We start from the raw sequence: 27926 nt of genomic DNA, 5'->3' as shown, positions 1-27926 counted from the left end.
GTGGGACCCCGAACCTCCAGAGCGTGCTTGGGAGGCCAAAAAAGAACCCAAACTAGTCACATTTGAAATTTGCGTTATTTTGGGAACATTCAAGAAATAACCTTCAGGGACTGGAGTGATAGCACAGTAGGTAGGGTCTGCCTTGCGCGAGGCTGACCCGAGTTCGATTCCCAGCATCCCACATGGTCCCACGAGCACCGCCAGGAGTAATTCATGAGTGCATGAGCCAGGAGTAATTCCTGTGCATTGTCAGCTGTGACCCAGAAACCAAAAAGAGAGAGAGAGAGAGAGAGAGAGAGAGAGAGAGAGAGAGAGAGAGAGAAATAACCTTCAGCTTTGATGAACCTTTAAAAAAAAGTTCCAGTTTGCCATATATACCTGAAATCCTGATACTCATTATACGATCCCCCCAAAAAAATAGAGATAGTAAATATCCTTTTTTTATGAAGGGGGTGGGCAGTGTCATCTGACTGTGCTCATGACTGAATCCTGGCTCTGCTTCACTCATCACTGTAAGCTCAGGGAACCAGCTGTTGTTGTGCTGGGACTAGACCCTGGGTTGGTCACATGCAAGAGAAGTTACATCTTCCTGGCTCAGTGGATGCCTTTATAAGATATAATTGCTGTACACAGAAGTTTGAGTGAATTCTTCATTTATTATTTTTGTGTATGTGGTGTGCTCAGGGGTGCTCACCCAGCTCTGCTCAGAAGAGCTTGTGGGACCAGAGATAGTATGGCAGATAAGGCACTTATGGTCCCTTGGCACTGCCGGAGTGATCCCACTACAGAGCCAGGAGTAAGCCCTGAGCACAGCTGGGTGTGACCCCAAAACAAAAGCAACCCTCTCCTCCCGTAAAACAAACTAAACAGTAAATCAAACGCTGGCCTCCATCATGTAAAGCGTGCAATCCAGCCCTTTGCACTGTCTCCGTGGGACCAGTTGACTTTCATTCTTAATGATTTATTAATTTTTATTTTTAATAAATACAAATTAAATTAATATTTAATTTGTGACTTTGGTCAAGTCTCTTTCTTGGGCTTCAGAAATAATAAGTTATTTCTAAATCCTATTTTAATTTTTGAGGGGGGTGAGTTCTTTTGAAGCACTTCTCAGAGGGCCCAGTGCTGCTTGGACACAGATGATGGTGGTATATGAGCTCTCAGGCAGTGCTCCAGGGCCCCAGGGCATATGCGGTTGGAGCCTGGGGCTAATCAGAGTTCTGCAACCCCTCAGCTTTCTATTTTGCAAAACGATTATTTTAAATGAGAAGCATTAATCAAGTTGTATAATTCTTGTGATTTTTTCCTTTCAAACCAATGCTTCCCAAAGTGGGTGATAGTCCCCCTCCTCAAGGGGTGCACTGGGATGAGAGAGGATTAGTAGTAGCTTCAAGTACGGTTATGGGACTGGTGACACTTTACTCACTTGAAATAAGTTTTGAACTGGAGAGTAAAGGGGTTAGGATATTTGCTTTTCATGTGACTGACTGGCCCAGCTTTAATCCCTGGCATCACATATAATCTCCTGAGCTGAGCACTGAGCACTGCTGGGTGTGGGCCCCACTGCCTAAAAGGGGTAAATTTCATGGTAGGCCTCAGGAGTTTGGGGTCCTCTGTTTTAAACTGACTCTTACGTAATTGAATAAAACGTGCCAGTGCTGAACCAGCTAAGGAACTTGCTTTGCATGCAGCTGACCATGATTTGATCCCCAAGCATTGCGTATGGTCCTCTGAGCACTGCCAGAAGTTATCCTGAACACGGAGCCAGGAGTAAACCCTGAGCATTGGCAAGTGTGTTCCCCAAAAAACAAAAAAAAATGTGATAGTGCAGGTTGAGGCATTATTCTGAAAAAAAAGTATAGTATAGCTTTCCAGTGTAACTAATATGAAGACCTGTAGCCTAAAAAAAAAATTACTATTGAAATTAAGTCACTGTGATGAGATATAGTTACAAAGTTGTTTATGTTTGGGTTTCTGCCATACAATGTTCCAATACCCTACATTTCCCTCCACCTGTATCCCCAGTCTGTCTCTGTCTCTCTGTCTGTCTCTGTCTCTCTGTCTCTCTCTCTACACACACACACACACACACACACACACACACACACACACACACACACACACACACACACACACACACACACACACACACACACACACACACACACACACACACACACACACACACACACACACCCCCCCCCTCTCTCTCCCTTTTTGGGCATTATGGTTTGTACAGGTACTGAAAGGTTATGTTACTTTCAGCATTCAGTCCTTGTCTAGAGTGATAATTTCAAACTATTCTTGTCATAGTAGTCCCTTCTCTATCCTAACTGCCCTCTCTTCCCCATTTGTGGCAAGCTTCCGACCGTGGGCCAGTCCTCCTGACCCTTGTTTCTACTGTCCTTGAGTAATAGTCTCATACTGTGTTTTTTATATCCCACAAGTGAGCGTTATCATTCTATGTCTGTCCCTCTCCTTCTGACTTACTTCACTTGGCATGATAACTTTCTATGTCCATCCATTTATAAGCAAATTTTATAACTTCATTTTTCCTGTTGTCTGTGTAGTATTCCATTGTGTAGATGTATCATAGTTTCTAGATCTAAGTACACTAGGGTTGCTTCCAGATTTTGGCTATTGTGAATAGTGCTGCAGTGAACATAGACATGCAGATGACTTTCCAGTGTGTTTTTGGCCCCTGAGGTACATTCCTGGAAGTGATATTATTGGATTATGTAGAAGCTCAATTTCTAGTTTTTAAGGAATGCTCATATTTTCCAAAATGGCTGGACCCAGTCAGCATTACCAATAATAATGAGAATCCCTTTATTCCTGTAGCCACACCAGCACTGGTTGTTCTTGTTCTTTTTCATATGTGCAAGTTTCTGTGGTCTGGTCTATCTCATTGTTTTAATTTATATCTCCCTGATGATTAGTGATGAAGAGCATTTTTCATGTGCCTTTTGGCCATTTGTATTTCTTTGAGGAAGTTTCTGTTCATTTCCCCAGTTTTTGATGGGGTTGGATTTTTTTTCTTGTAAAGTTCTACCAGTGCCTTATATCTTTGATACTAACCCCTTATTTGATGGGTATTGAGTAAATCAATTTTTCCATTCCATGGGCTGTCTTAGTGTCTTGGTCACCATTTCTTTTGAGGTGCAGAAGCATCTTAGTTTAATGTAGTTCCATTTGTTTATCTTGCTACCTCTTGCTTGATCAGTGGGGTTTCATTTTTTTTCTTTTTTCTCTTTTTGGAGTGCCACACTCAGGGGGTACTCCTGGTTCTATACTCAGGAATTAACTCCTGGCAGTGCTTGGGGAACCATATAGGATGCCTGGCATCAAAACCGGGTTGACTGCATGCTAGGCAAATATCCTACCTGCTCCAGCCACTGTGTTCATCTTTGAAGATGCCTCTAGAACCTTATGGATCCAGGCCTGATATTGAGATCTTTAATTCATTTTGATCTGACTTTTGTGCATGATTAGAATGAGGTTTGAATTCATTTTTTTTTGCACGTAGATGCCCAATTTTTCCTGCACCACTTGTTGAAGAGGCTTTCCTTGCTCCACTTAATGTTACTTGCTCTTTTATCAGAGATTAAATGATCATATATTTGAGGGTCTGTTAGTATATTCAGCTCTATTCCATTGGTCTGCAGGTCTGTCTTTATTCTAGTACCATGCTTTTTAAATTATTACCACTTAGTAGTACTGTTAGAAGTTAGGGAAGGTGATGCCTCCCATCTTCTTTTTCCTAAGGATTGCTTTAGCTATTCTTGGAAGTTTATCGTTCCATGTGACTTTCACAAGTGTTTGATCTGTTTCTTTTAAAAATATCGTGAGTATCCTTATAGGGACTGCATTGAATCTGTATAATGCTTTGGGGAGTATTGCCATTTTGACAGTTTTAATCCTCCAAATCCATGAGAAGGGGATGTCTCCATTTCCTAGTGTCTTCTTTTATATCTTGAAGTTTTGTAGTTTTCTTTGTAAAGTTCCCTCACCTCTTTAATTAAGCTGGTTTTGAGGCACTTGATTTTCTGAGACACAATTGCGAATGGGATTTGTATATATATATATATATATATATATATATATATATATTTTCTCTTTCATTATTTGTATACAGTTTAGCCATGGACTTTGGGGAATTGATTTTGTAACCGGCCACATGGTTATACAAATCTATTGTTTCGAGGAGCTTTTTTGTAGAAATTTTAGGATTTTCTAAGTATAATATCATATCTGCAAATTGCCTTCTTACCTGTCTGGATGTCTTTGATATTTTTGTTGTTGTTGTTTTTGCCTAGCTGCTATGGCAAGTACTTAGGGTACTGTGTTGAATAAAGGAGTGGCCAGAGTGGGTAACCTATCTTGTGCCTGATCTTAGAGAGAAGTCGGATAATGCTTGCTGTGGGTTTGTGGTAGATAGCTTTGACTATATTGACGAAAGTTCTTTAACTCCCATTTTGTTGAGGGTTTTTAATCATGAATAGTACTGGATCTTGTCAAACAACTTTCTCTGCATCTATTGATATGATCACGTGAGACCTGTATCTCATCTGCCATGATGATTTCGAAGTTTGTGGTTTCTTTGAGTTCAGACCTCGACCTTGTACCTTTGCAGATTATATATTCTACTGAATCCATTTATTTGGCTCCAGCATATTGATCAGGATTTCAAAATCTTGTCTTCTGGTTTCAGGACTCTTAATTGCTGTTTTTCAAAATCTGTTTAGACGGCTTTCAGATATTTTCAAGTCAACTTTTAAAAAATAATGCAGTGTATATGAGAGAACTCACTTCCCTGTATTCACATATTTACATACAAATTCATTCTCCAGTTTTTATAATGCTCCGTTATTCCACAAAGATGTTAACCGTGATTCTTCCTTCACTGTGTATAGGACCAATTTCAAACTTCTCAGCTGGGCATGCATAAGGCTTTTTCACAACCTGGAAATTTTGTCTTAATTATTTCATTGGTGTTTTCCTTGTTTCCCCTTTCTTATACAACCTCTGATATACTGTGGGGATTTTTGTTGTTTATTTTTCTGGTTTTGGGGGCACACTCTGCAGTGCTCAGGCCATATGTCTCTGTGTTCAGCGGGCCATCTATGGTGCCATCAATCAAGCCTGGGCCGGTTTCCTGCAAGAGAAGTGTTTTTTATATTATGTTATATGATATATGTGGGAGGGCTAGAGCGATAGTGCAGTGGGTATTTGCCTTGCAACTGACCCGGGTTCAAGTCCTCTGTCCCTCTTGGGAGCCCAGCAAGCTACCGAGAGTATCTCGCCTGCACGGCAGAGCCTGGCAAGCCTGGCATACATATTCGATATGCCAAAAACAGTAACAACAAGTTTCACACTGGAGACATTACTGGTGCCCGCTCGAGCAAATCGATGGGCAATGGGATGACAGTGACAGTGATATAAAGTATGCCATTGTCTGTGTAGGAACATCCTCACATAAAATGACTGTATTATGGATTGGATTTGTTTTCCTGCTCTCTTGGGGGCACTTGACTTTACATGTTTATATCCCTAATGTGAAGTAGATTGTATCTTGAAAATTATAACTAGTTTCTGTTCCTTTGCTAGGTGGCATGAAAAGAGAGTCTATAATAAAGTTTGAGTCACTTGCTTTAGTGAGGTTTGGGGGGTTCCTATTAAGATGCTCAGGTAGACAAATATTGGGTCTTTTATTAATTGCATCATTAATGGCAGGAAATTTATTTTAAAAAAATTTTTTCTGGCAAGTAATTGTGTGTATTTAAGGTGAGCACTGTGATATTTTGGTACATGTATGCATTGTGAAGTTACCATAAACTAATATACAACTTTCCATAGTACCTTTTTTTGTCTTTGTGATTAGAACCCTTGAGATTTTCTTTTATTCCCCCTTAAATGTTACTATATTGTTTATAAAATATTTTAGGCATTGAATATATAGTGCTGTGTGGTGAGCTACTGTCACTATGGTGTGCTTTAGAGTTCTAGAATGTAGTCTTATTAATAGAAAGTTTGTTCTTATTGATCTTTTCTGTGCTTACTTCCTCCTAACCTCTGGCAGCCACCAAATTTACTCTGATACTGAGTTTGCCATTTATTAAACCCCTTTAAGAATCTACACATAAATGAGATCTTGCGGCTTGTCTGTGTTTGGCTTATTTCACTTTGCATAACATGGCTTATTTCACTTTGCATAACAGCCGGTTAAAAAATTTCCATTAGCTTTTTGTAAATAATTGGGAAAGTAAAATACAGTTGACTCTTGTACAACACAGATTTGAACAGTGCAGGTTTATTTATGTGCAGATACTTTTTTTCTATATGCAAGCTCTGCAGTCAAGATTCAATTAACCCTGGAAGTCAGTTGGTTGACTCCCCAGTACTAGACCTCTGGATAAAGAAGGAAGACCAAATAAAAGCAACTCGAATATCTTCAGATTTTGGCATATGAGCATGGGTGGGGGCTGGGGAGGGGTGATTCCTGCCCTTTGAATATCAGGGATGGCTGTGGTTAAGTTTTAGGGGAGACAAGTAATGTGGGTTGGTTTTTTTTTTTTGGGCTTTTCTTTGGCCACACTTGGCAGTGCTGGGGGTCTCCAATTGGTGCTTGAAGGACCCTGGTGGTGTCAGGGACTGAACTAGTGTCAGCTGCATGCAAGGCAAGTGCCTTAACTCCCACTTGTACTATCTCTTCAGCCACTAGTTTGCAGATTTTTTTTTTACTGTATCCCTAACCCCTGTGTTAAGGGCTACCTGTGTGACAACCCCTGGGCCAAGGTTGTACCAAATGTATTTAAAAAGCCTGTCTATCCTGATCCTTATGATTCACTCATATACAGTAGTCTTTCTACACTTAATGGTAAATAATACTGGATTGGGCCTAATAGAACCATATACTAAAGCACTGGACAATTCCTGTCATCCACTTTCTTCCTGCATTGGAATGTAATGGGACCCTGAGGACCCAGACCTTGTTGGTGGGTGGACTTTTAGGGATATGTTTTTTTAAATGCAGGTAATTCAATTTTTTTTTTTTTAAGTACACTAGAATTGGGGCTGGAGCGATAGCACAACGGCTAGGGCATTTGCCTTGCACGTGGCCAACCCGGGTTCGATTCCCAGCATCCCATGTGGTCGGTCCCCTGAGCGCCGCCAGGAGTAATTCCTGAGTGCAGAGCCAGGAATGACCCCTGAGCATTGCCGGATGTGACCCAAAAAGAAAAAGAAAAAAAAAAGGACACTAGACTGTTGGATTTTATCAGCAACCATAAAAATACAGCAATTTTAATATTATGAGAATAAACATAGTACTTTGGGCTCCAAAGTGCCCTTGTCCTAGAGATAAAGCCTCAGATCTGAGGCCAGTTAATTTACTGCAATAGGGTTGGATATATGAAGTAGGGCCAGGAGAGCTTCTTCAACAAATGGTGCTGGGAAAACTGGCCAACCATATGCCCCCCCCTGCCCCCCGAAAAAGAGAAAAAAGAAGAAGAAAAAATGAAATGAGGGGGCTGGAGATAGTACGGTGAGTAAGGCACTTTCCTTGCATGTGATTGATCTGGGTCAATTCCCAGCCTCCCATATGTTCCCCTCACCCTGACAGGAGTGATACCTGAATGAAGAGTTAGGAGTAACCCTTGATCATTGCCAGGTCTGGCCCCCCAAAAAAGAAAAATTAGATTATTATCTCACATGTACACAGAGGTTAATTAAAAATGAATTTAAAAACTTGATAGCAATCTGATTTTTGTAAAATACATTGAACAAAACATAGTACTCTCCAAGGTTTGTTTTGGACCACATCTGGTAGTGCACAGGGCTTAGTCCTATCTCTGCACTCAAGGATCACTTTTGGTGGGCTTCAGGAACAGTATGGGTGCCTGGGATCAAACCTGGTCAACTGCATGCAAGGTAAGCAGTGCAAATAATGCACTATCACATAATCTGAAATTTGTTTGTTAAATTTTGTGTCTTGAGCTGTATCATTTCTAGTTCTTCACAAAAATCTGGATGTAGAATTACTGAACAAATGGTTGTCAAAATTGAAGATGTTGATTTCTGCACTAATTAGATTCATTCTTTCATTCATTTCTATGGAGTGTGAGACACACTATGGGGCTTAATATTGGGACTTTACGTTTGAGACTAAGCCTTGGCACTCAGGGAACTAGCGTTAGGGGGGCAGTCAAGTGATAAAATATGTAATTCATAACTTTCAAAAGAAGGTGCATCCCAGCCTTTTCTAACAAAACATAGTGGATTTTAGTCAGTTGCTTACTTCAAGTGAGTCTTCAAGTAACAATGAGTTTCTAAAGTGTGGTAAAGATGCTGCTTAGTAGACATAATTGGCCTACTGGTTTTAGGACTGAGCAAACTGATTTTTGTGAAATGTGGCTTGTGTGGTAGTAAAACAGAAAGTCAGATGAGAGTCTCTGGGCTTAACTTCTAGTTCTGCCTGAACCCCTGAACCTCACTAGACCTCTTTCCACCTATCTACTTAATACACTAACCTAGCTCTAGGAAGGGCCAGACTGTAGAGAATGGTCTAGCATAAAACAGGTTTATTTAGTGTTATTGTTTTCAAGTTTTCTAAGAATATTGTTTCTTAATCTAAAACAATTTGCAGTGTGGGAAAAATGTGTTCATTTGTGTTCACTGTATCACTGTCATCCCGTTGATCATTGATTTGCTCAAGCAGGTGCCAATAACGTGCTAGCCCTGAGATTTTAGCAGCCTCTCTTTACTTGTTCTTCCCAGCGGTGCCACATTGGAGGCTCTTTCAGGGTAAGGGGAATGAGACCCATCATTGTTACTGTACTTGGCATATCAACTATGCCATGGAGAACTTGCCAGGGCTCTGCTGTGCAAGAAGGATGCTCTTAGTACCTTGCCAGTTTCTCTGAGAGGGAGAACTAGGCTATAAGAGGTCTTCTGGGAGCTTTATTTTACAGTCTCTGGATCTTGGCTGATGATGGGATTACACGGCAGTTCGTGGTGTGGCTGTCAAGCTACTGGAAAATGGGAGCTCCTCCATTTATGTGTTAGTCCTATAAAATAAGTAGTATTTAACTTTACCTATGAAGTCATGAGGACTTTTACTGGTACTTTGTAGCATACATACCCTCAGTGCTGGGGGCTGAGGAACTCTTTTCCATTTTCCATTTTCTCTACCCTTTGAGGACACCCCCCCATCCTGCAAGTTTTTGGTTACATCCTCACACCCAGCAGTGCTTGGGGAACTCTCGGTATTGGGAATCAAACTTTGGCCTCGGCACGCAGAGCATGGACTCCAATCCATTGAGCTATCTCTGTGCCCTGCCGATTCCCCTTTACCCCCTTGGATTTTTAAAGTATAGCAGTGAAGGTCCCTTTATCATCACTAGTAAATAAGAAAATGGTACTATGTTTTGGTTTAATTAGAATTTTCATATGTGTAGTTATCTTTTTTCATGAGATAGAATAATAAAATTGATCTTTCTTTTGTTTACTAAACTTAAGCTTTATTATTTAATCCAGAAATTAAGATCTTGTACCGCACAACTCCAAGAGACTGCCATTTGTCCAGACTATGATGTGAGTGGTCCTCTCCTGGAGCTGTGTGGCAGAATTATTTAAAAAGGATGTTTAGGGCTGGAGCGATAGCATAGCAGGTAGGGCGTTTGCCTTGCACGCAGCCGACCTGGGTTCGATTCCCAGCATCCCATATGGTCCCCTGAGCTCCGCCAGGGGTGATTCCTGAGTGCAGAGCCAGGAGTAACCCCTGTGCATCGCCGGGTGTGACCCCAAAAAGCAAAAAATAAATAAATAAATAAAAATAAAAGGGATGTTTATTTGGTGGCACAGACTCACTACTACCTGTTGTTCTCTGATTCATCTCAGTAAGCAGTGTGAGTGAAGATCCAGGGGGTCCCTAAACTTTCTGTTTTGGTCGTTTGTGGTATAGACAAAATTATGTCAGTGGCAGAGTTGGATTGTGAATGCGAATGTGAACCAACTAATTTTTATATGTGCCTACAATAATTTTGGAGTGTGGACCTTTATTATTTAAGGAGTCGTGGGATGTTTAGTGCCTGCGTTTTGTTGTGATCACATTTGAAACTTAAAGTAACTACTTATCTAGGGAAAGGGTTGGTTGATTATTTACCCAAGAGCTTCTTAAACTTTTTCAACATGTCAGGTGAGAAATTTTTGCAACACTCTGGGTTTATAGGTATACAGTTAAACAGCTAGTGATAATCATATTTTTAAGATTTTTCATGACACCCACGTTCATGGGACCGGAACCCACAGTTTCATTTTGTATTGTTTGACTTAAAAAGGTTTATTAAAATTCAGGTTCATGTAGCTTACATCAAGTCCAATTTTTATCCTAATCTTAAGTGTGCAGTTTTATCCTAATCTTAGGTGCAGTAATGGATATGAAAATTAAATAAACACATACTTGACCCTGTTGCTTGCTTAGGGTTTGTATACTTCACTCACAGAGCTTACAGGTGCTCCCTGGGAGTTGCATTCCTCTCCCTCCTCCCTTCCCCCCAAGGTGTTGATCCATAACCAACTTTGCTCAGGGGTTTATCCTGGTGGTACTTGTGGGACTATAAGCAGTGCTGGGTACTGGGTATTGAACTAGGGTCAGCTGCGTACAAGGCAAGTGCCTTAGCCTCTATATACTCTTCAGCCCTGGGGTTATATTCCTGTAATTGTGGTGTGCACTCTATGTCTGGATGTGTGCCAGAGAGCACATGGATATATGCACACTGTCCAGTGGGGTGGCAGGTCCCCAGTAGAGCTTTAGGGACCATGCTGGTGGCACTGGGATTCCAGTTTTTGGCCTTATGCTCTATGGCAGTTAGTTTCTTCTGAACCATCCCCTCCGCCCCCCCCCCCCCCCGCCCCAGGATGCACAGCTTTAACTATTGCTTGAGTTTATTACTGCAGTTGTTGGTTATTGATTTCTCCCAGTATGCATTATTACCTATTGCCTATCTGGCAGCAGTCCTTCAGCAGTTCCAGCTCTTAGACCCTTCTTCCAGAGAGTACAGACCAGTCAGTGGAAGAAAGAAAAGAAACACAAACTGTGATAACCTGGTATATTTAGCAAAGCCAAACAATTGAGATGTGATGGATGAAGAAATCTAGGAATTTAATCTAAAAATTTTCTTTATTGGAGGCAAGTGTGTTAGAATTTTCAAGTTTTTGTTAATTGGCAATGGCTAAAACTAATTTTTATTGACAACAGGTATAGTATTCCTTTTTATTTTGTGTTATCTACATCTGCATACATTTATTCATTGAACAAGCATTTTAATAATTTTATTGTATTTGCCATATCTGGTATGACTTTTGCTCTGTGCTTAAGGATTACTTCTCAAGAGAATCATATGTGATGCTGGGATTGAACTCAGGGGGGTTGTGTGCAAGTCAAATGTGCTACCTGCCATAATATCTCTTGAGCCCCATAAGCATTTATTTAGTCTTAACACCTTTATCTGCATACTGAATTACCCACCTTTGGGTAGTTTTAGACCTGACAGTTACTGTGCTAGCTTGTAAGAAAGATACATTATTGGTGGTATCACTTGCACAGGAAATGGCAAGTACTGACTAGACACTTTTGAGACTAAGATCTCAGGGGGAAAAACCAGTTGATTATCCTTTGCCTTTCATAAGTTCCTCTCTTCCTCCCAAGTTTCTGTTCTTTGCTCTAACCTTCACGGATTTACCTGATTGGGTTTCTGGTTGGCCTGGGGTGAGCAGTGTACGATTCGAATTTAAAGATTTCTGTCCTGCTCCATCTCTTCTCTGTTAGCAGTCTCACTGGAAATTGTCTTTTCAGCAAAGAGATATCTTGGTCTAAAAATTCAGGTTTAGCTTTTGAGATTCAGAGCTTTTAAAACATTTTTCCATCTGCCACCTAAGAAACTTTGAGCTTTCAGTGTGTGAGGGAGTAGAGGGAGAGAGGAGGAAGGGATCTCCTTTGAGTTTCAATTCTTTTAAATTTTCACTCATTCAGGTTCTATGATTTACAATACTGTTAATGATGGTTTCCCGTGGACGTCAGTCCTACACCTCATCCACCTATCATCAGTGATCCCACTTCCCTCTCCCCTCTCCCTCCCCAAATCCTTCCCTTTCAGCTTCATCCAGTGGGTGTTTTCCTGTTGTATTGCCTTTGACCCTTTGTTGCTCTTTTTCTGTGTCTTGAGTTCAATATCTGACTTTAGGTTAAGCAGTTATTTTTGACAGTTAGCAAGCTGTGAGGTAAAAGTATTAGCTACTATTAGTCTATAGTTTAAATTTTTTTTTCCATTTGCAAGGGATAGGGATTAAAGTAAGTAGTTGACTTAATAAATCCACTAGGGGGTAGTATACACTATAAAAGAAAAGGTATTCTTCACCAGTTCACCCTTATTTCATCATGAGGTTGGTTTGTTTAAATTAATTATTGTTCATGTAATTATTTTTATTTTGGAGCACCCTTGGCAGTGCTTGGTTGACCTTGGGGGACCATGCAGTACCATTGAGCTCTCCCTCTGGCTCTGTTCATGTAATTATTTAAAACATTACTGTAATTTAGGATTTATAAATAAAATCTTGTCGCGATGGCAGATAGTAACACATATTCCTACTATAGTACTCTAGATATCTCATATATAAAATTAACTTTTTGTATAGAATTTAAAAATTGTTAATAGTTGGGAGGTGGGGGTGGGTTTGGACCCAATGGAGTCTGAGGGTTCCATGAGGGTTCTGGCAGTGTTCCAGGAACCGTGTGGCGCTGGACATTAAATTGGATCTGGTCACATGCACGGCAAACCCTGTAACTACTATCTGGCCCCTTTATGTGGAATTTTTAAAGGAAATAGTAATATAAATTATTTTTCAAAGAAATTATTCTTGTTTATTTTTTGGACCACAACCACCTATGCTCAGTAACATCTGGCTCTGTGCTCCTGGTGGGGTCCTGGGGACCATATGGGGAATTGAACTTGGGACAGGTGTGTGCAGTGCAGCACCCTAATAACTTGGTGTACTATTGTATTGCTCTGGCCCCAGAAATTATTCTTCTTATTATTTTCTTTGTTTTCTGGGTAACACCCGGCCATGCTTAGGAGTTACTTCTGGCTCTGCACTCAGGAATTACTCCTGGCGGTGCTCAGGTGACCATGCGGGATGCTGGGGATCAAACCCGGGTTGGCCGTGTGCAAGGCAAACGCACTACCTGCTGTGCTATCGCTCCAGCCCTCCAGAAATTATTCTTAATGACATTTGTAAATATTACTAGAACGTGATTATTCTTTTTTCACCTGTCTATATGGTAGCTACTGTGCTCATGTGGTTATTGAAATGTGGCTAGTTCAGTTTATACTGGGAGTATCACTGTATCACTATCATCCTGTTGATCATTGATTTGCTCGAGTGGGCCCAGTAACGTCTCTGTCCATCCTAGCCCTGAGATTTTAGCAGCCTCTCTACTCGTCCTTCCCAATGGTGCTGCATTAGAGACTCTTCAGGGTCAGGGGAATGAGACCCATCATTGTTACTGTATTTGACATATCAGTTATGACACGGAGAGCTTGCCAGGCTCTCCCCTGTGCAGGCAGTAAACTCTAGGTAGCTTGCCAGGTTCTCCCAAGAGGGAGAACTAGGCTATCAGATGTCTCGTGGCCACTTGGTTTTATAGTCTCTGGATGTTGGCCACTGATGGTATTACACAGTGCCAGGGGCAGTTTCTGGGTGTGACCGCCTAGCTACTGGAAAATGGGGAATCTGGGTGGAAGAGGCCGGGTTCCCCACACCTGGGTTCCTCTGCTGGTTCCTTCATGTGTGAGGCTTGTTCAAGCGAGTGAAAATTGCATACTATTTTGGAGACAGCATTAAGGTAAAAGTACATCTTAAAAGGTAAAATAACATCTTAATTTTCCTATAGACCACATGTTGAAACTATTTCAATAAATTAAAATACAGAGAATTTAATCTAGTTTTGCTTTGTGTGTGTGTGTGGGGGGGTGCACATTGGTTGTTGCTTAGGGATTACTCCTCGCTCTGCGCTCAGGGATCACTCCTGGTGGGACTCGGGACCTTGTGAGGTGCTGGGGATTGACCCCAGGATGACCACATGCAAGGCAAGTGGCCTACTCATTGCACTCTGATCCCCTAGTTTCGCTTTTTTTTTTTTAAAAAAAAATGAAATGAATCACCATGAAATACACAGTTACAAAATTGTTCATGATTGGATTTCAGTCCTACAATGTTGCAATGCTTGTCTGGTTTAACTTTTAATGTGGCTACTAGAAAATTAAAAAAAAAATTGTAGCTGGAAGAAGAACAGCATGCGTCGGAACTTTAATCACAGTATACCTTGGTGACCCAAGCCGTAAGGATTAGTACCTTAGTTGACTTTAGGATTTGTCACAGGTTGTATTGAACAAACTGAGCACCACTTTGCTTCTAATCCAAGGTAGAATACATTCTTCAACCTTGTTGAGATATAATATTTCTAAAATTCATCATGTTAAGCAAAATCATGCTACTTTTACTGCAGGTCACATGATGTTATGTAGGGACAAGGGAGCTAATACAGTGGGTAAGGTGCTGGACTTGTATGTAGCAAACCTGGGTTTGATCTCCAGCAGCCCATGTCGTGCTTCGAACAGCTCAAGCTTTGATCCCTGAGCATTGCAGGTGTGGCTCCCAAACAAACAAAATTGTTACGGGAGAGAGCGATCTAGTACAGAGGTTAATGTGCTTTCGGACACCCAACTCGGTTTTATCCCCAACAGTGCAAATGATTCCATGAGTTCTACTTTTCCATGAGTTCTCCTTGGTGTGAGGGCCCCCCCCAATACTATAATTTTTAAAATTTTATTTTACTAAAGCAAGATTTTTTTTGGTTTGGTTTGGTTTTTGTTTTTGAGTCACATCCAGCAATGCTCGTGTTACTCCTGGCTCTGAGCTCAGAATTTATTCCTGGTTAGTGCTTGTGGGACCATAAGGGATACTGGGGATTGAACCTGTGTCTGCTGCATTTAAGACAAATGGTCTACCCTCTGTGCTGTTGTTCCATCCCCAATGCAAAATAGTTTTTATTGAACAAAACTTAATGTAATGGGAGAAAAGGAGAGGAAGTACTTGTTTGAGAGTACACAGGAGGTCCCAGATAGTATAGTGGGTAGGACAATTCCTTCATGCGACTCACCCAGGTTTGAACCCCTGGCATCCCATATGGTCCCTTGAGCACCTCCATGTGTGGGCCCAAACCCCAAAAACAGAGAGGGGTGTGGGAAGAGAAACAAACTTCACCAGGGTGGAAAAAGCAAGCAAAGATACATAGAGAGAAGCAAGTGAGATGTGGGTTCAAGGGAGGAAAACGGGCTTAAAGAGACCACGCCCATTAGTAATATACACTTTAAAATTGCAAGAGGGATCTTTGGAGATTGCTCCGGAGGGCTGAAATGCACATCTTGCAGTTCTAGGTAATAGGCTCTGCAGTAGAAATTTGAGCTTCTTTCATTTCCAGAGTTGAAGAAATCACACATTAACTTCGCTTCTTTTCTACCAAAGAACAGTATAAAGCTAGGTGCTTCAGAGTTAACATGTGTGGTGAGTAGTAGTAGGAAGAATTTATTTTCTACCAAGTTTTTGCCTTTTTTGGGGAAAAAAGTGACACCAACCATGGGTGGTAAGATTTTCACATGCTAGCAACTTGACATGTTCCATTTGATTTTCCTTTTCTAATGTATGCTGTGGCTTTGTTTTGAAAATAACTCCTGTTAGTCTTAATAATTACAAGCATCTGTTCATTGTATCCAAACATATCTCCTAGAACCTGAGAGCATGTGAAAGTTATTTCAAAAGATTTTCCACACCTAGGAGCTTATTATAGAATGTGTTGTGGTTAAACTTAGAAATCAATCCATGTATGTTTAGTTTACAAGTATGTTCTTTGGGGAAACTGAGGGTGAACCAAAGATGAGAAAATGATTGTGCTATCTCAGTGTGTACTGAGAGTGATTTCGAAGCTATTTTTGGGTATGGTCTTGGAGGCTCTCCTGAATACTTTTTATAGCTTTGGATAGAGCTGCTACTATTTTGCATAACGAGAATTTGCATTTGGAGCTTTTGGACCGAAGCTTTCTTTTTACCCTCTATCATCCTTTTAAGAAAGACTTTCTGAAAAATATCATGACCTCTGGGAAAAAAAGGAAAGGAGCACAAGAAGAGGAAAATAGAAGTGAGGAGAGGGCAAAGTTCAAGGAGCTACCTACCATTCAATTCTTCTTATGGTTCCTTAGGATCTTCCCTGAACTTGAAGACTAGCCTCAAGGTGGGGGCTTCATTCTTGGACTTGAGAACATTTAGACTTAAGGTCTAGCATTTAAGTTTCTTACTTGCCCTTGCATTGCCACAATTAAAATAAATCTATTTTGAATTGAAGTATTAATAAGTGCACTACTTTGAGTATTAGCTTCACACATTTGGGAGGGAAAAGGCATTTTTTTAAATATGCATCTTGTGACTGTTTCAGTATATGACTGTGCTGACAGTAAATTTTTTTTGTTTTGTTAAGATTATGCATGGTAGTCTGTAGAATGAGATAGTGTATGTGATATCTTTTTTGGGGGGAGGGGTCAACCCAGCAATGTTCAGGGGTTATTCCTGTTTGGTACTTGGAAGACCGTATGGGATACCAGGATCGAACCCAGGTTGACCATGTGTAAGGCAAATGTCCTACCCACTGTGCTGTTGCTCCACCCCCAAATTGTTCTTCATAAGTTAGGCAGTATACTTTTTTATTTTTGGACCACACCCAGTGGGGTTTGGGGGTACCATCTTTCTGGCCTCACACTACTGTATTCTTATTTAGTGTTTTCCAGTATTTTTGCATTTGTGTTTGTTTTTGAGCCACTTATGAAGCTTTTGGAGGCTACTCCTAAAAGTTGCTTGGGGGTAGTCAGCCCTCCCTGACACGCTGGGGACCAGGCTGTGTTGGTATTAAACCTACAGATCCAGAATGCAAGCATACAATCCTGCCCTTTGTGCTGTCTCCCCTGCCCTGATCCAGTGGTTTTCATACTAAAAAGTTTATAAACCCAGTTATCCAAATTAAAAAAAAAATATTTTATTGAATCACCGTGAAAAAGAATTTTTTTTTTGACTGCACATACCTACTTCACTGTCACTGTCATCCCGTTGCTCATCGATTTGCTCGAGCGGGCATCAGTAACGTCTCCATTGTGAGACTTGTTACTGTTTTTAACATATCGAATACGCCACAGGTAGCTTGCCAGGTTCTGCTGTACGGGCGAGATACTCTCGGTAGCTTGCCTGACATTAAAAAAACAAAAAGACTGTGCTGGAGACTAATGCCTCCTAGAACATAAGGCAAAAAGTAAATTTCACAAATAATCACATACCTACTTAAGATGTGAAATATAGAGGCCAGAGCAATAGTACGAGTAGGGTGTTAACCTTGTGTGCCGCTGGCCCATGTTTATTACTGACATCCCATGCACCTATTCCCCCATGTACCTCCAGGAGTAATTCCTGAGTGCAGAGCCAGGAGTAACCCCCAAGCACTGCTGGGCATGGCCTAAAAAAGGGTAGTGGTGGTGGAGATGTGAAATATATTCTATGAATGTATAGACTTAGACGCATTGTTGCCAATTTAATACTGTTAGCATTTTTTTGTTTAAAAATCATTTCTAAATTAATTTCTTACCTCCCTGAATACGTTTCATTCCCCCCCTAAAATGTGCATATCCAGTTCTGAATAACACTGCTCTAATGACATTAAAAATGAAAATTTTAGGGTTTATTTCTTGTTCTTTGTAACATAAAATAAGTTCTTACCAAGTATTTATTGAACATCTATGGTGCGAGGCACAGTTCCAAGTGCTAAGGATATAGCAGTGAATAAAACAGGCTGAAACATCTCCTTTTATGGAGCTTCTATTCTGAACAAAGTAAGTGAGGTATGTAATATGCCAGTGGTGGAGCTGTGGAGATAGTGAGCAGAGGTAGATAGGAGTGTGGTGGAGAGGGTGGAATGGGGTGTGCATACACTGTGGATTGAATAAAGAACTTCAGAGTGAAAGGAGAGTGCCATATAGTTTTGGGGAAGTCCAACTGCAAACCCCTGGGATACACACCTGGCAGGTTGAAGAACTAAAGCATCTAGTCTGTCAGGGCAAAGTGGGCCGAGTAGGAGTGAGAGAAGCATGCTGGGGTATGCAAGAGAGGTAGGTGGAGTGAAGAAATCATATCCAGAGCCTTTGGGCAGCAGGGCTTCTTAGAAGGATTTTCAAAGGATCTGTGTAATATAGGGCCTGGGAACAGGGTCAGAGGCAGAACAAACCAGGAATATGTTGCATTGTGTCAGGTGAAAGAGGGCAATTAAAGATAGATCAGAAGCAAGATGTGTGAATCTGGAGAGACTTGCACAGAGTATGCGGTGTGGGGGATGCGAGGAAAGAGATGCCAGAGCAGTGTCCTTGAGAGGGTGAGGAATGGATAAAATCTGCTCAGAGCAGAGTCACCGAGAAGGCAGAGCACAGGCACGCAGATGGCAGGTGGCTGTGCAGTGCGGTGGTCGAATCTGATGAAAGACTATAGCTTCTTAAAATAGGAAGCAGAGTCTGTGAGCCAAAGGCAGGAATGAGTTTGGAGATGTGGAAGCTTGGTAAGAGGCAGAAGAACGTTATTTAGCAGAAAGGGAAATGGAAAGGAGAACTAAAGATTGTTGATAGTTACTGACGCTTTAAGGCTCATTTTTAGAGACAAGCAAGCGTGGTAGTGTATCTTCTCTAGCCTTAATGAGGTGCCTGGTCCTTGTTCTTCATTCCATTTGTGTCATTTCCTCCTCTCGCCATTTTCATTGAGGCACTGTGATCACAATAATATTAACAATAGTATCATGCATATAATGTCTATTGCCAAAATCACCACCAGTGACCTAAGGTCCCCTCGACCCCAGTTATATTTTTCTGAGGGAAGATTTTCCGTTGGTTTTAAAAAATTGTTGGGCTAGAGGGATAGCGTGGGGTAAGGTGTTTGCCTTGAACCCTGGTGCAGTACCATGTACAGTGCATTGAGCACTGCCGGGTGTGGCCCCAATACAAAAATAACCCCTAAATTTATGTACTATGTTTAGTATTTAGGATCAGCTCATGACTTCATACATGTAATGCATATTCTCTACCACTGAGCTTCATCCCTGACCGAACTTTACTTTTTGTGCATGGGGAGAACTCCAGTCCTTTATTTTACCTTTTTTGGAGGGTGGGAGGATGTTTCTCCCAACTAAGCTCTGGCAGCCCGAGGCCTTCCCCAGGTGTTGTTTCTTGGTCAACTGAGCCAGGTGGGAGATGAAATGCAAGGCTGAGGATTGTGGCCCTTTATTACATGGGCCAAATCAATTTACAGGGACCTCCAGGACTCTTGCCAGCCACTTGAACCATGTACTGGGGACCTCCTATAGTAGGCCAAATGCAAGGCATATTCCTGAATTCCTGTACTGTCTCTCTAGCCCCTTAGTTTTACTTTTTAAAAACAGTGCGCTTGAATAGTGTGAATTGTTTTATTCTAGTATATTTATTTTAGAGGGTTTTTCCCCCCTTGTTTTGCCTTTTCCATGAACATATAATCAGCTTCATTTCCCTAATTTTATTGTATTTGCAGCGAGAGAATATATGCCATCAATATTTGCTTGCAATTGTATTTAACTCATTGTGATTATTTAAATGGTCTTTCATCAAATGTCTTCATTTTTATGTAAAAAAAAAGAAACAAATGATTGGAAAAATCTGTTATTGAGAGGTTTCAATTCCAAGAGAGAATTTTCTAAATTTTTGTTTGTTTTTTGTTTTTGACCACACCTGGCCATGCTCAGGGGTTACTCCTGGCTCTACCCTTAGAAATTACTCCTTGCTGTGCTCAGGGAACCATATGGGATGCCGGAGATCAAGCTTGGGTTGGCTGGGTGCTAGGCAAATGCCCTACCTATAATCGTGCTATCTCTCCAGCCTCCAGATTTTCTAATTTTTAGTGTTTAGCAGTGACTTTTTTTTCACAAATGTTTTATGTTTTTCTGTTGTAGGAAACCCAGCGTTTGCTGGCAGAACCAGTTCCTGGCATTAAAGCAGAACCAGATGAGAGCAACGCCCGTTATTTTCATGTGGTCATTGCTGGCCCCCAGGATTCCCCCTTTGAGGGAGGGACTTTTAAACTTGAACTATTCCTTCCAGAAGAATACCCAATGGCAGCCCCTAAAGTACGTTTTATGACCAAAATTTATCATCCTAATGTAGACAAGTTGGGAAGAATATGTTTAGATATTTTGAAAGGTAAGTGTTAATCTTTATGTGTTACTAAGATTACTCCTTTGTTCTGAAGTTCCATATGAGAATCTTGAGCCTTATATAAAGACTCAAGGACATGGGAGGGAAATGCAGCAGTACTGAGGCAATTTCTTGATGCTTAATCATTCTGGATTTTGTTACCTTCGTAGATAAGTGGTCCCCAGCTCTGCAGATCCGCACAGTTCTGCTATCGATCCAGGCTTTGTTAAGTGCTCCCAATCCAGATGATCCATTAGCAAATGATGTAGCGGAGCAGTGGAAGACCAACGAAGCCCAAGCCATAGAAACAGGTATTTAATACTCATTTGCCTTCCTTCCACAGCCTCCCCGGCCCCTGCAATGTGGGGGATTGAACCTCAGCCCTTTGCTTCACTTTTAAACACATTTGTACTGCTTTGCAACAAAACAAAAAACTCTTTTAAGTTCTTTTTTGTTTGTTTTGTCCTTATGCATCATCCAGTGATGCTCAGGGATCACTCTTCATAGGGCTTAGGGGATCATACAGGTTGCCAGGTTGAACCTAGGTCAGCCACATGCAAGGCAAGTGCCCTACCTCTCTATTACTGCTGGCTCCCTTTGTTTTTAACAACAAATGCATAAGCAAAACATATATAAAAGAAATACATCAGATCCTGTTTATTGCATGTAAAATGCCTTTTTAAAGATGTCTAGGGGCTGGAGAGATAGCACAGTGGGTAGAGCATTTGCCTTGCATGCGGCTGACCCTAGTACGATTCCCAGCATCCCATATGGTCCCCTGAGCACCGCCAGGAGTAATTTCCTGAGTGCGTGAGCCAGGAGTAACCCCTGTGTGTCACTGGGTGTGACCCCAAAAAAAGCAAAAAAAAAAAAAAAGTCTAAGCTCCATTATCTGAAATATATAGTTTACCATGTTTGATAAAATATGATATAGGAAACAAGATAATATCACTTAACATATGATTGGGAAGTCTTAAATGATCTCTAATATATATAATATATAAATATATTATCTTATATGGATAAATATATATCATATATAAGTCTATGATAATATATATTATCTCCACACACACACATCTCTGATTTAACAGCTACCTGTAACTATCTGTTTCCTACCCACCAAGCAATATGTAAAATAATGAAAACTTTACTGGGTGCGGGTGCTAGGGATTGAACCTGAGATCATACCTGTAAGGCAATCCCTCTACCACTTACTTTGCTGCTTTCCCAGAACAAGCGTTTTGTTTGAGAGTTTTTTGGGTGTGTATGTGTCTTTGTGGCCGGGCTATCCCCAGCTCTGCTCAGGGGTAGTGCCAGGAAGGGAACCCAGGTTTATCTCCTGGGGGATGAACCCAGGTCTCCCACATGCAAAGTATGTACTTAGCCTGTTAAGCGTCTCTTCAGCTCTCTTTTGAAGAGGGAGATTTTTCCTTTTACAGTTTGATTAAATTTTGTGTTTTAGCTGAAAGTGTTTGGTACTCAGTAAGCTTCTTGAAATAACGTTTAGCATAATTAGGGAGAACATTACGTATTTGGAAATATAGAAGACACTTTCTGGTTATATTTTAACTTTATATAAACACTGTGGTTTACAAAGTTGTTCATAATACAATTGTTTTAGGCGTTCAGTGTTGAACACCAATCTGTTCTGGTTAACTTTTAAAAACTTACAAATTTCATTTCAGAATTTCATTTTAGTGTTTTGCTAATTGCACATAGACAGTATTTAAGAAGTTGTAGCAAATTTTCATAATTAATATTTACTTTTGTGTAGATTTTGGAAAGTTACACAGAGAAAGCAAAATAATAATTGCATGTTTGTTTTTGTCTACAGCTAGAGCATGGACTAGGCTATATGCCATGAATAATATTTAAATCGATCTGATCATCAAGTGTGCATCACTTCTCCTGTTCTGCCAAGACTTCTTCCTTTTTTGTTTGCATTTAATGGACACAGTCTTAGAAACATTACAGAATAAAAGCCCAGACATCTTCAGTCCTTTGGTGATTAAATGCACATTAGCAAATCTATGTCTTGTCCTGATTCACTGTTGTAAAAGCATGAGCAGAGGCTAGAAGTATCATCTGGATTGTTGTGAAACGTTTAAAAGCAGTGGCTCTCACTGCTTTTATTCATTTCCCCCATCATGGTTTAAGTATAAAGCACTGTGAATGAAGGTAGTTGTCAGGGTTAGCTGCAGGGGTGTGGGTGTTTTTATTTTATTTTATTTTTTTTGGGGGGGGAAGGTAGTTTTATATTTTATGGCTCCTTTCCCCCTTATTATGGTGATCTAATTGCATTGGTTAAAAGCAGCTAACCAGTTCTTTAGAATATACTCTCTAGCCAAGTCTAACTTTATTTAGACGCTGTAGATGGACAAGCTTGATTGTTTGAACCAAAATGGGAACATTAAACAAACATCACAGCCCTCACTAATAAGATTGTGACTTTGCTGTCAAGTGTAGAATCCTCCCTTCAAGAAAAAGCTTGTGACCATTTTGTATGGCTTGTCTGGAAACTTCTGTAAATCTTATGTTTTAGTAAAATATTTTTTGTTATTCTACTTTGCCTTTGTAGAGTTTATTTTACTGTGTTTATTTCATTTTCCCAGTGTGACAATCGTATTTAAAAAATTAAAGCTGATGGGCCATTCTGAAATAGAATGGCAAAGATGGATTTTCCCCCCCACCGATGCAAATTTGTGTCACAGTATCACTGAATGAATGGAGTATTTATAAGCTGCCCCTGAGCATGCATAAAGCATCAGTATCTGACTTCTTTTTTCAACCCCCTAGAAATTTGAATTAAATGTTTTTGTGTTATCTAATTTAGGTGATCTTTGGTGTCTTACCACAGTGCTTGAAAATTACAGGAGAATCACAACAAAGCAGAAGTTGTGACTGAGTTTCACCATGTGTTTTGCCATGTTTGTGTCTGGCGTTTGGGTTACAATCTTTCCCTTAGTTCTTGTCTGAAAACTTTGTGTAGAACCAACCTCTGGTGTGTATTTTTAGGAAACAACATTCTGATCATCACTTGGCGATTTGCTGAGCTATTTGAGTCTTCCTTATATACCTGACGAGCAGATCTCAAGCAACCAGCTGGCACTTAAGTGTCATCACCAGAAGGGTTCCGATGCCAGCACGACTCCTGCAGTCAATGAATCTTGGCATTCATCCCTCTAGTATTTGTGATGGGAGCTCCTTTTATTTTGATACCTGGTAAATTGTATCTGCATTGATAGAATCTCTGCCCTCCAGATTTTTTAAACTGTTATTTCTCATCACTCTTATTCCTAATTTTTGTCATTTGAAAGTCATCACTGTAGCCAGTATGTATAATTGTGAACTGCAGGTTGAAATCGTTTCTCTTGCAGTTGAAGGTAATGGATATTATGGTCCATCTGAATTTTCCCCACTCTTATTCACGTAACTTCTGGAGTTTCTTCAGAATGTGGTGTATTTTATTGTGTTCCTATGTAAGATGAATTATCTATTAAAATTACATTTTCAACATACAGGAGTTTTTGATGACTGGTAACTGGTTTCCCGCCAAATGTGCATTGCTTGGAAACAAATGTTAGTATAATTCAGTTGTCCTTTATAACTTAGAAGGTATTTTGGTAACCAAGGAAACAATCTGATTCTTGTCAGGGACCCAAATCAATGAAAATTCAAGTCATTGAATAGAGGCGAACTTCTGTTTTCTTCTAGGTGCCACTGTTTCAAATGATAGTATGATAGTGGTTTACAGCTTATAAATTTCCAGACAAATCTGTTGCACCACTAAAATCTCAAATAGGACTGTGATATCTATTGAGTTTGTGAATCACAAAAGTGTAGAAATGAACTGAATTAATGTTATTTCGAATGGATTTGTAATTTCCAGGCATGATTTTTCTCCCCTTTGTTTTGGTGGGTCCCCATTGTTCTTTTGGGTTTTCTTTCTTTTTTAAAATAAGGTTTGCTTTCTCATCTTGTGGGATGAAAGAGCCAATGTCTTGACTGGTTACTTCTCAGGGAAGAGATCAAAGAAGCTGGCAGCAGCACCTGGATTTTGGGCCTGCTTCCCGTGTTGCACCCAGTACTCATTCAATGTTGAGTATTGAAACAAAATAATGCCCATGAAAGTCTTAGCAGTCACGACCCCTCATCAGGCATGGCACTTGCTAGGCGCAGCAGCCACCCCAAGTAGAACTTGTCATTCTACTCTTCTCATTCTGCCCTGCCCGTGACCTCTAGATAATCCTGTTCCCTTCGAAAACCTTTGACCGAAGGAAATTATTTAACAAAAATACTTAATATATGCTCACCGCTATTTTGGAGGGGGTGGTAAGATGAATGACCCTGCTTCCAGAGATGCACTATGTAGTCTTTTGAGGGGCAGGGGTGGGGCAGATGCTGGATAACCAACAGCTATAGTTCAGCTTGGAGAAGAAAAGGACTTGGGGGTGAGGTATGCCATGGTCAGGGCATTGTTCAGTTCACATGGGGACAATAGCTAGAGCTGTAGGAGAGGAAATCAATCTGATAAGTAATAACTTCTTGTAAAGTAAGCTCTGTCCATGGAGCTTTTCTGAAATGTTGGTGTTGATAAGAGCCTACGTTATCCTTAGATTTTTAAAATTTGGTCTTAGTCTATTTTGCTGTGATTTGCTGCTACACGAGATATTATTAGTTCACAGATGCTGCCTAGTAAGTAAGATGCTAGGTCTGAAGTAAAGAGAATTTAATCTTTCTCTAGGTCAGAAACATTTAAAATTTCAGAAGCATTTAAAACAAATCATTATACAAAAGCCAGTGGTTTAATGCTATTAAAGGCTAGCTGTGGAAGAAATTGATATCCTGTAACAGTTTTCAGTGTTCTGCTAAACTGGTGTTTGAAGATCACTGTCCTCTTAAGACAGCCTGAATACAATTTTAGCTGAATGGAATTAAATGTTGCTAAAGGGATAATGGGGATTGGTTTCACTTTTAAGTTTTTTCTGACAGATGGCTCAGGAAGGTGTTTTGGTTCTTTTTGTTTGGTTACTCTAGCCACATCACTTTGGTTTTTTTTTTTTCCCCTCATTGCAAAGGTTTAAAAAAAAATTTCAAAAAGGTAACAGCCTTAGCTAGAAAAACTGGCCAAAAATAATTCTAAAAGCCATGACCTAGTTTATCAGTCTATTTAAGAAAAAATGTAATTTAACTGGAATAAAATAATGTATTTGGGGACTGGGGCAACATTTCATTTAGCTCTTTAGCATGCCTGTCTAAGGAATTATATCAGGGGTTTATTTTTAAATGATCACAAGAGCAAAATATGTTGAATGTAATAACTTGAAAGAAATATAAAGAATAAAGACCTGTAATCTACCACCAAGACTGGTGATATTTTTTCTGTTTTCTTACCCCTGCACTAATTTTAATGTTGCAATTGGATACTGTGAGGATTTATTCCAAGTGCTTGCTTCGCTCAGCTTCATCTTACAAATTGGACCTGAGAGACAGACGCTGGACTAAAATCTTTCCCGTTTAAGTCTAGACTTGAGTGACCATGAAGAATTTGGGTCCTCCCTGCCCCCTAGTTCTGTCTACTAGGCCTGCGGCTGGGCTCATTTCCTGTGTACCTCTGGGGTGAATGTTTGGATGTATACTTGAAGCCAGGCTCTGTTAACTCTATTGTATTGTTTTGGTCTTAGTGATCAGAGATAAAAGCAAAGAGTAACAGCTAAATTTTTATTGCAGGTGGGGGTGAGGGGTATTAGCACTACACCCAGCTATGTTGTGAGCTTACTCCTGGCTTAGTGCTCAGAAATTACTCCTCGTGGTCCGTTCTGTATGTGGTGTTTCGGGTCAAACAGGGTTGGCTGTGTAGAAGGCAAAAGTCCTACCCCTTGTACTGTCTTGCCCCACAGCTGAATATTTAGACTTTGGTTATTTTCCTTCACAGTAGATCCCTCATCTTTGTGAAGGAGCTGTAAGATTCCTGCTCTTCAGAAAGTAGCAATTAGAGTAAATAACCCCATTTTTACCAATTAAAGAATCTTTTGCTGCCAAGGGCCATTGGGATGTAGAACATTATTCCCATACAATCCAAGCAGGTGGTGGTCCAGATCACATGACTTTAAAGGGCTTTTTATACTTCTAAGGCCTGATTTAGAGTAGCATGTTTCATTAATTTTGATCTAGTCTAACCTGGCTCATGACTTTTTGAAATAGCTTCACGATCTATAGATGAATAAATCCCAATAGTTCTTAAATTTCATCCTTACTTAGAAAGTAAGGATGAAATTTCTTTCTTACAAAGTTTTGGCTTAATTTCAAAAGTAAGATTAAGGCTTAGACGTGTCAGTAGCCTCTTAGCTATGACACTTAAAGATTGGTTTGAATAAACTAGATTGTTTTGGCAAGATTTTTAGCAACTGAGCAAGTAGTGTTTGCAGTTTTTGCTTCTAAAACAGTATTTGTGCTATGTGGGCCAGTTAAGTGCAACAAATGGACAGCTGGATTGAGACAAAACTTTTAAAAAATGTATTTTCAGGGGCCATAGTGGTAGTACAGTGGGTAGGGCATTGGCCTTGATATGACCAACCCAGGTTTGATACCCGGCACCACATATGGTCTCAACAGCACAGCCAGGAGTCATCTCTGAGTGTAGAGCCAGAAGTTAGCCCTGAGTGTGTGGCCCCTGAACAAATTTCTTTTTTAAGTAAAAGAGAGAATGCTATATAACTTATAGGCCAAATCATCCTGTTCTCTTACAGCCCCAAAGCTCTGAAGGTCTTACATTTAAGTAGATGAAAATACTTTTTGAAAAAATTGTTAACATTCACTGTCACTCCAATAACTAAAATTTGTGTGGTTTCCTTTCTCCCTTTGATAGTAATATTTACACATGGGATAAAAGTTACATATCGGTCAAGCATTTATTGTGCCCAATTATTTCCTGTAAGATTACTGGGACCGAAGTGCTAGTACTTGCCTTACACAAAGCCGACCCATTTTGGTTCCTGGCAACCGGAGAACTCAGTATGGTCTTCTTGAGCCCATTCTTCCCACCCCCAACAAATAATAAAATTAGTGGGTATTTTGAAACCACAAATTTATCAATGTATTAAATTATGCAGATCTTAAAAAAACTGATCCATGCTGATTTTCAGTAAGTGACCTTGGGAGTGGTGTGGTGGGGAAAAAAGTGCCCTCTTGCCAGAGTACTAGGGTTGAGGCTCACGCAAGTAACCTTGGTTCAATCTCTGGTACCACATATGATCTCTGGAGCACTGCCAGGCCACGCTTCAAAGACTGTCTCCCCACAATACAAAATAAAGTGGCCTTAATAGGTAATACTGTCTAGTATGGAGGAAAGGCAACGGCAACACGTTTCTTTGGTAACTAGGACAAGTTTAAGTCCATTTGTCTGTTCTGACTCTATTTTCATATAATGTGCATATTATTTTTGGATTAGGTTTCTATGAGAATTGCTGGTTGCAAGTTATGTGCACTTTAGATTTTGATGACTACGCAGTTGGTCTAAAAAACTATTTTTTTTTGTTGTTGTTGTTTTCTGGGTCACACCTGGAG

The 27926-nt window shown here is 40.3% G+C and overlaps 1 protein-coding gene across 1 annotated transcript in view; it reads left to right on the top strand.

Annotated features, from left to right (window-relative positions):
- The window catches only part of UBE2N (ubiquitin conjugating enzyme E2 N), a 41782-nt gene extending 16057 nt beyond the window's left edge, over window positions 1-25725 (top strand). Inside the window, exons 2-4 of the mRNA XM_055118298.1 lie at window positions 20117-20363; window positions 20528-20668; window positions 22195-25725. Of these exons, the coding sequence (XP_054974273.1) occupies window positions 20117-20363; window positions 20528-20668; window positions 22195-22235 (429 nt within the window). The 3' untranslated portion in view covers window positions 22236-25725. The remainder of the gene's footprint in view (window positions 1-20116; window positions 20364-20527; window positions 20669-22194) is intronic.
- Window positions 25726-27926: the final 2201 nt, after the last annotated feature.

The sequence above is a fragment of the Sorex araneus genome, chromosome 10, assembly GCF_027595985.1.
Source record: "Sorex araneus isolate mSorAra2 chromosome 10, mSorAra2.pri, whole genome shotgun sequence".
Classification (NCBI taxonomy): Eukaryota; Metazoa; Chordata; class Mammalia; order Eulipotyphla; family Soricidae; genus Sorex; species Sorex araneus.
Note: the sequence above shows the minus strand (reverse complement) of the source record. Positions and strands in the feature narration are given on the sequence as shown.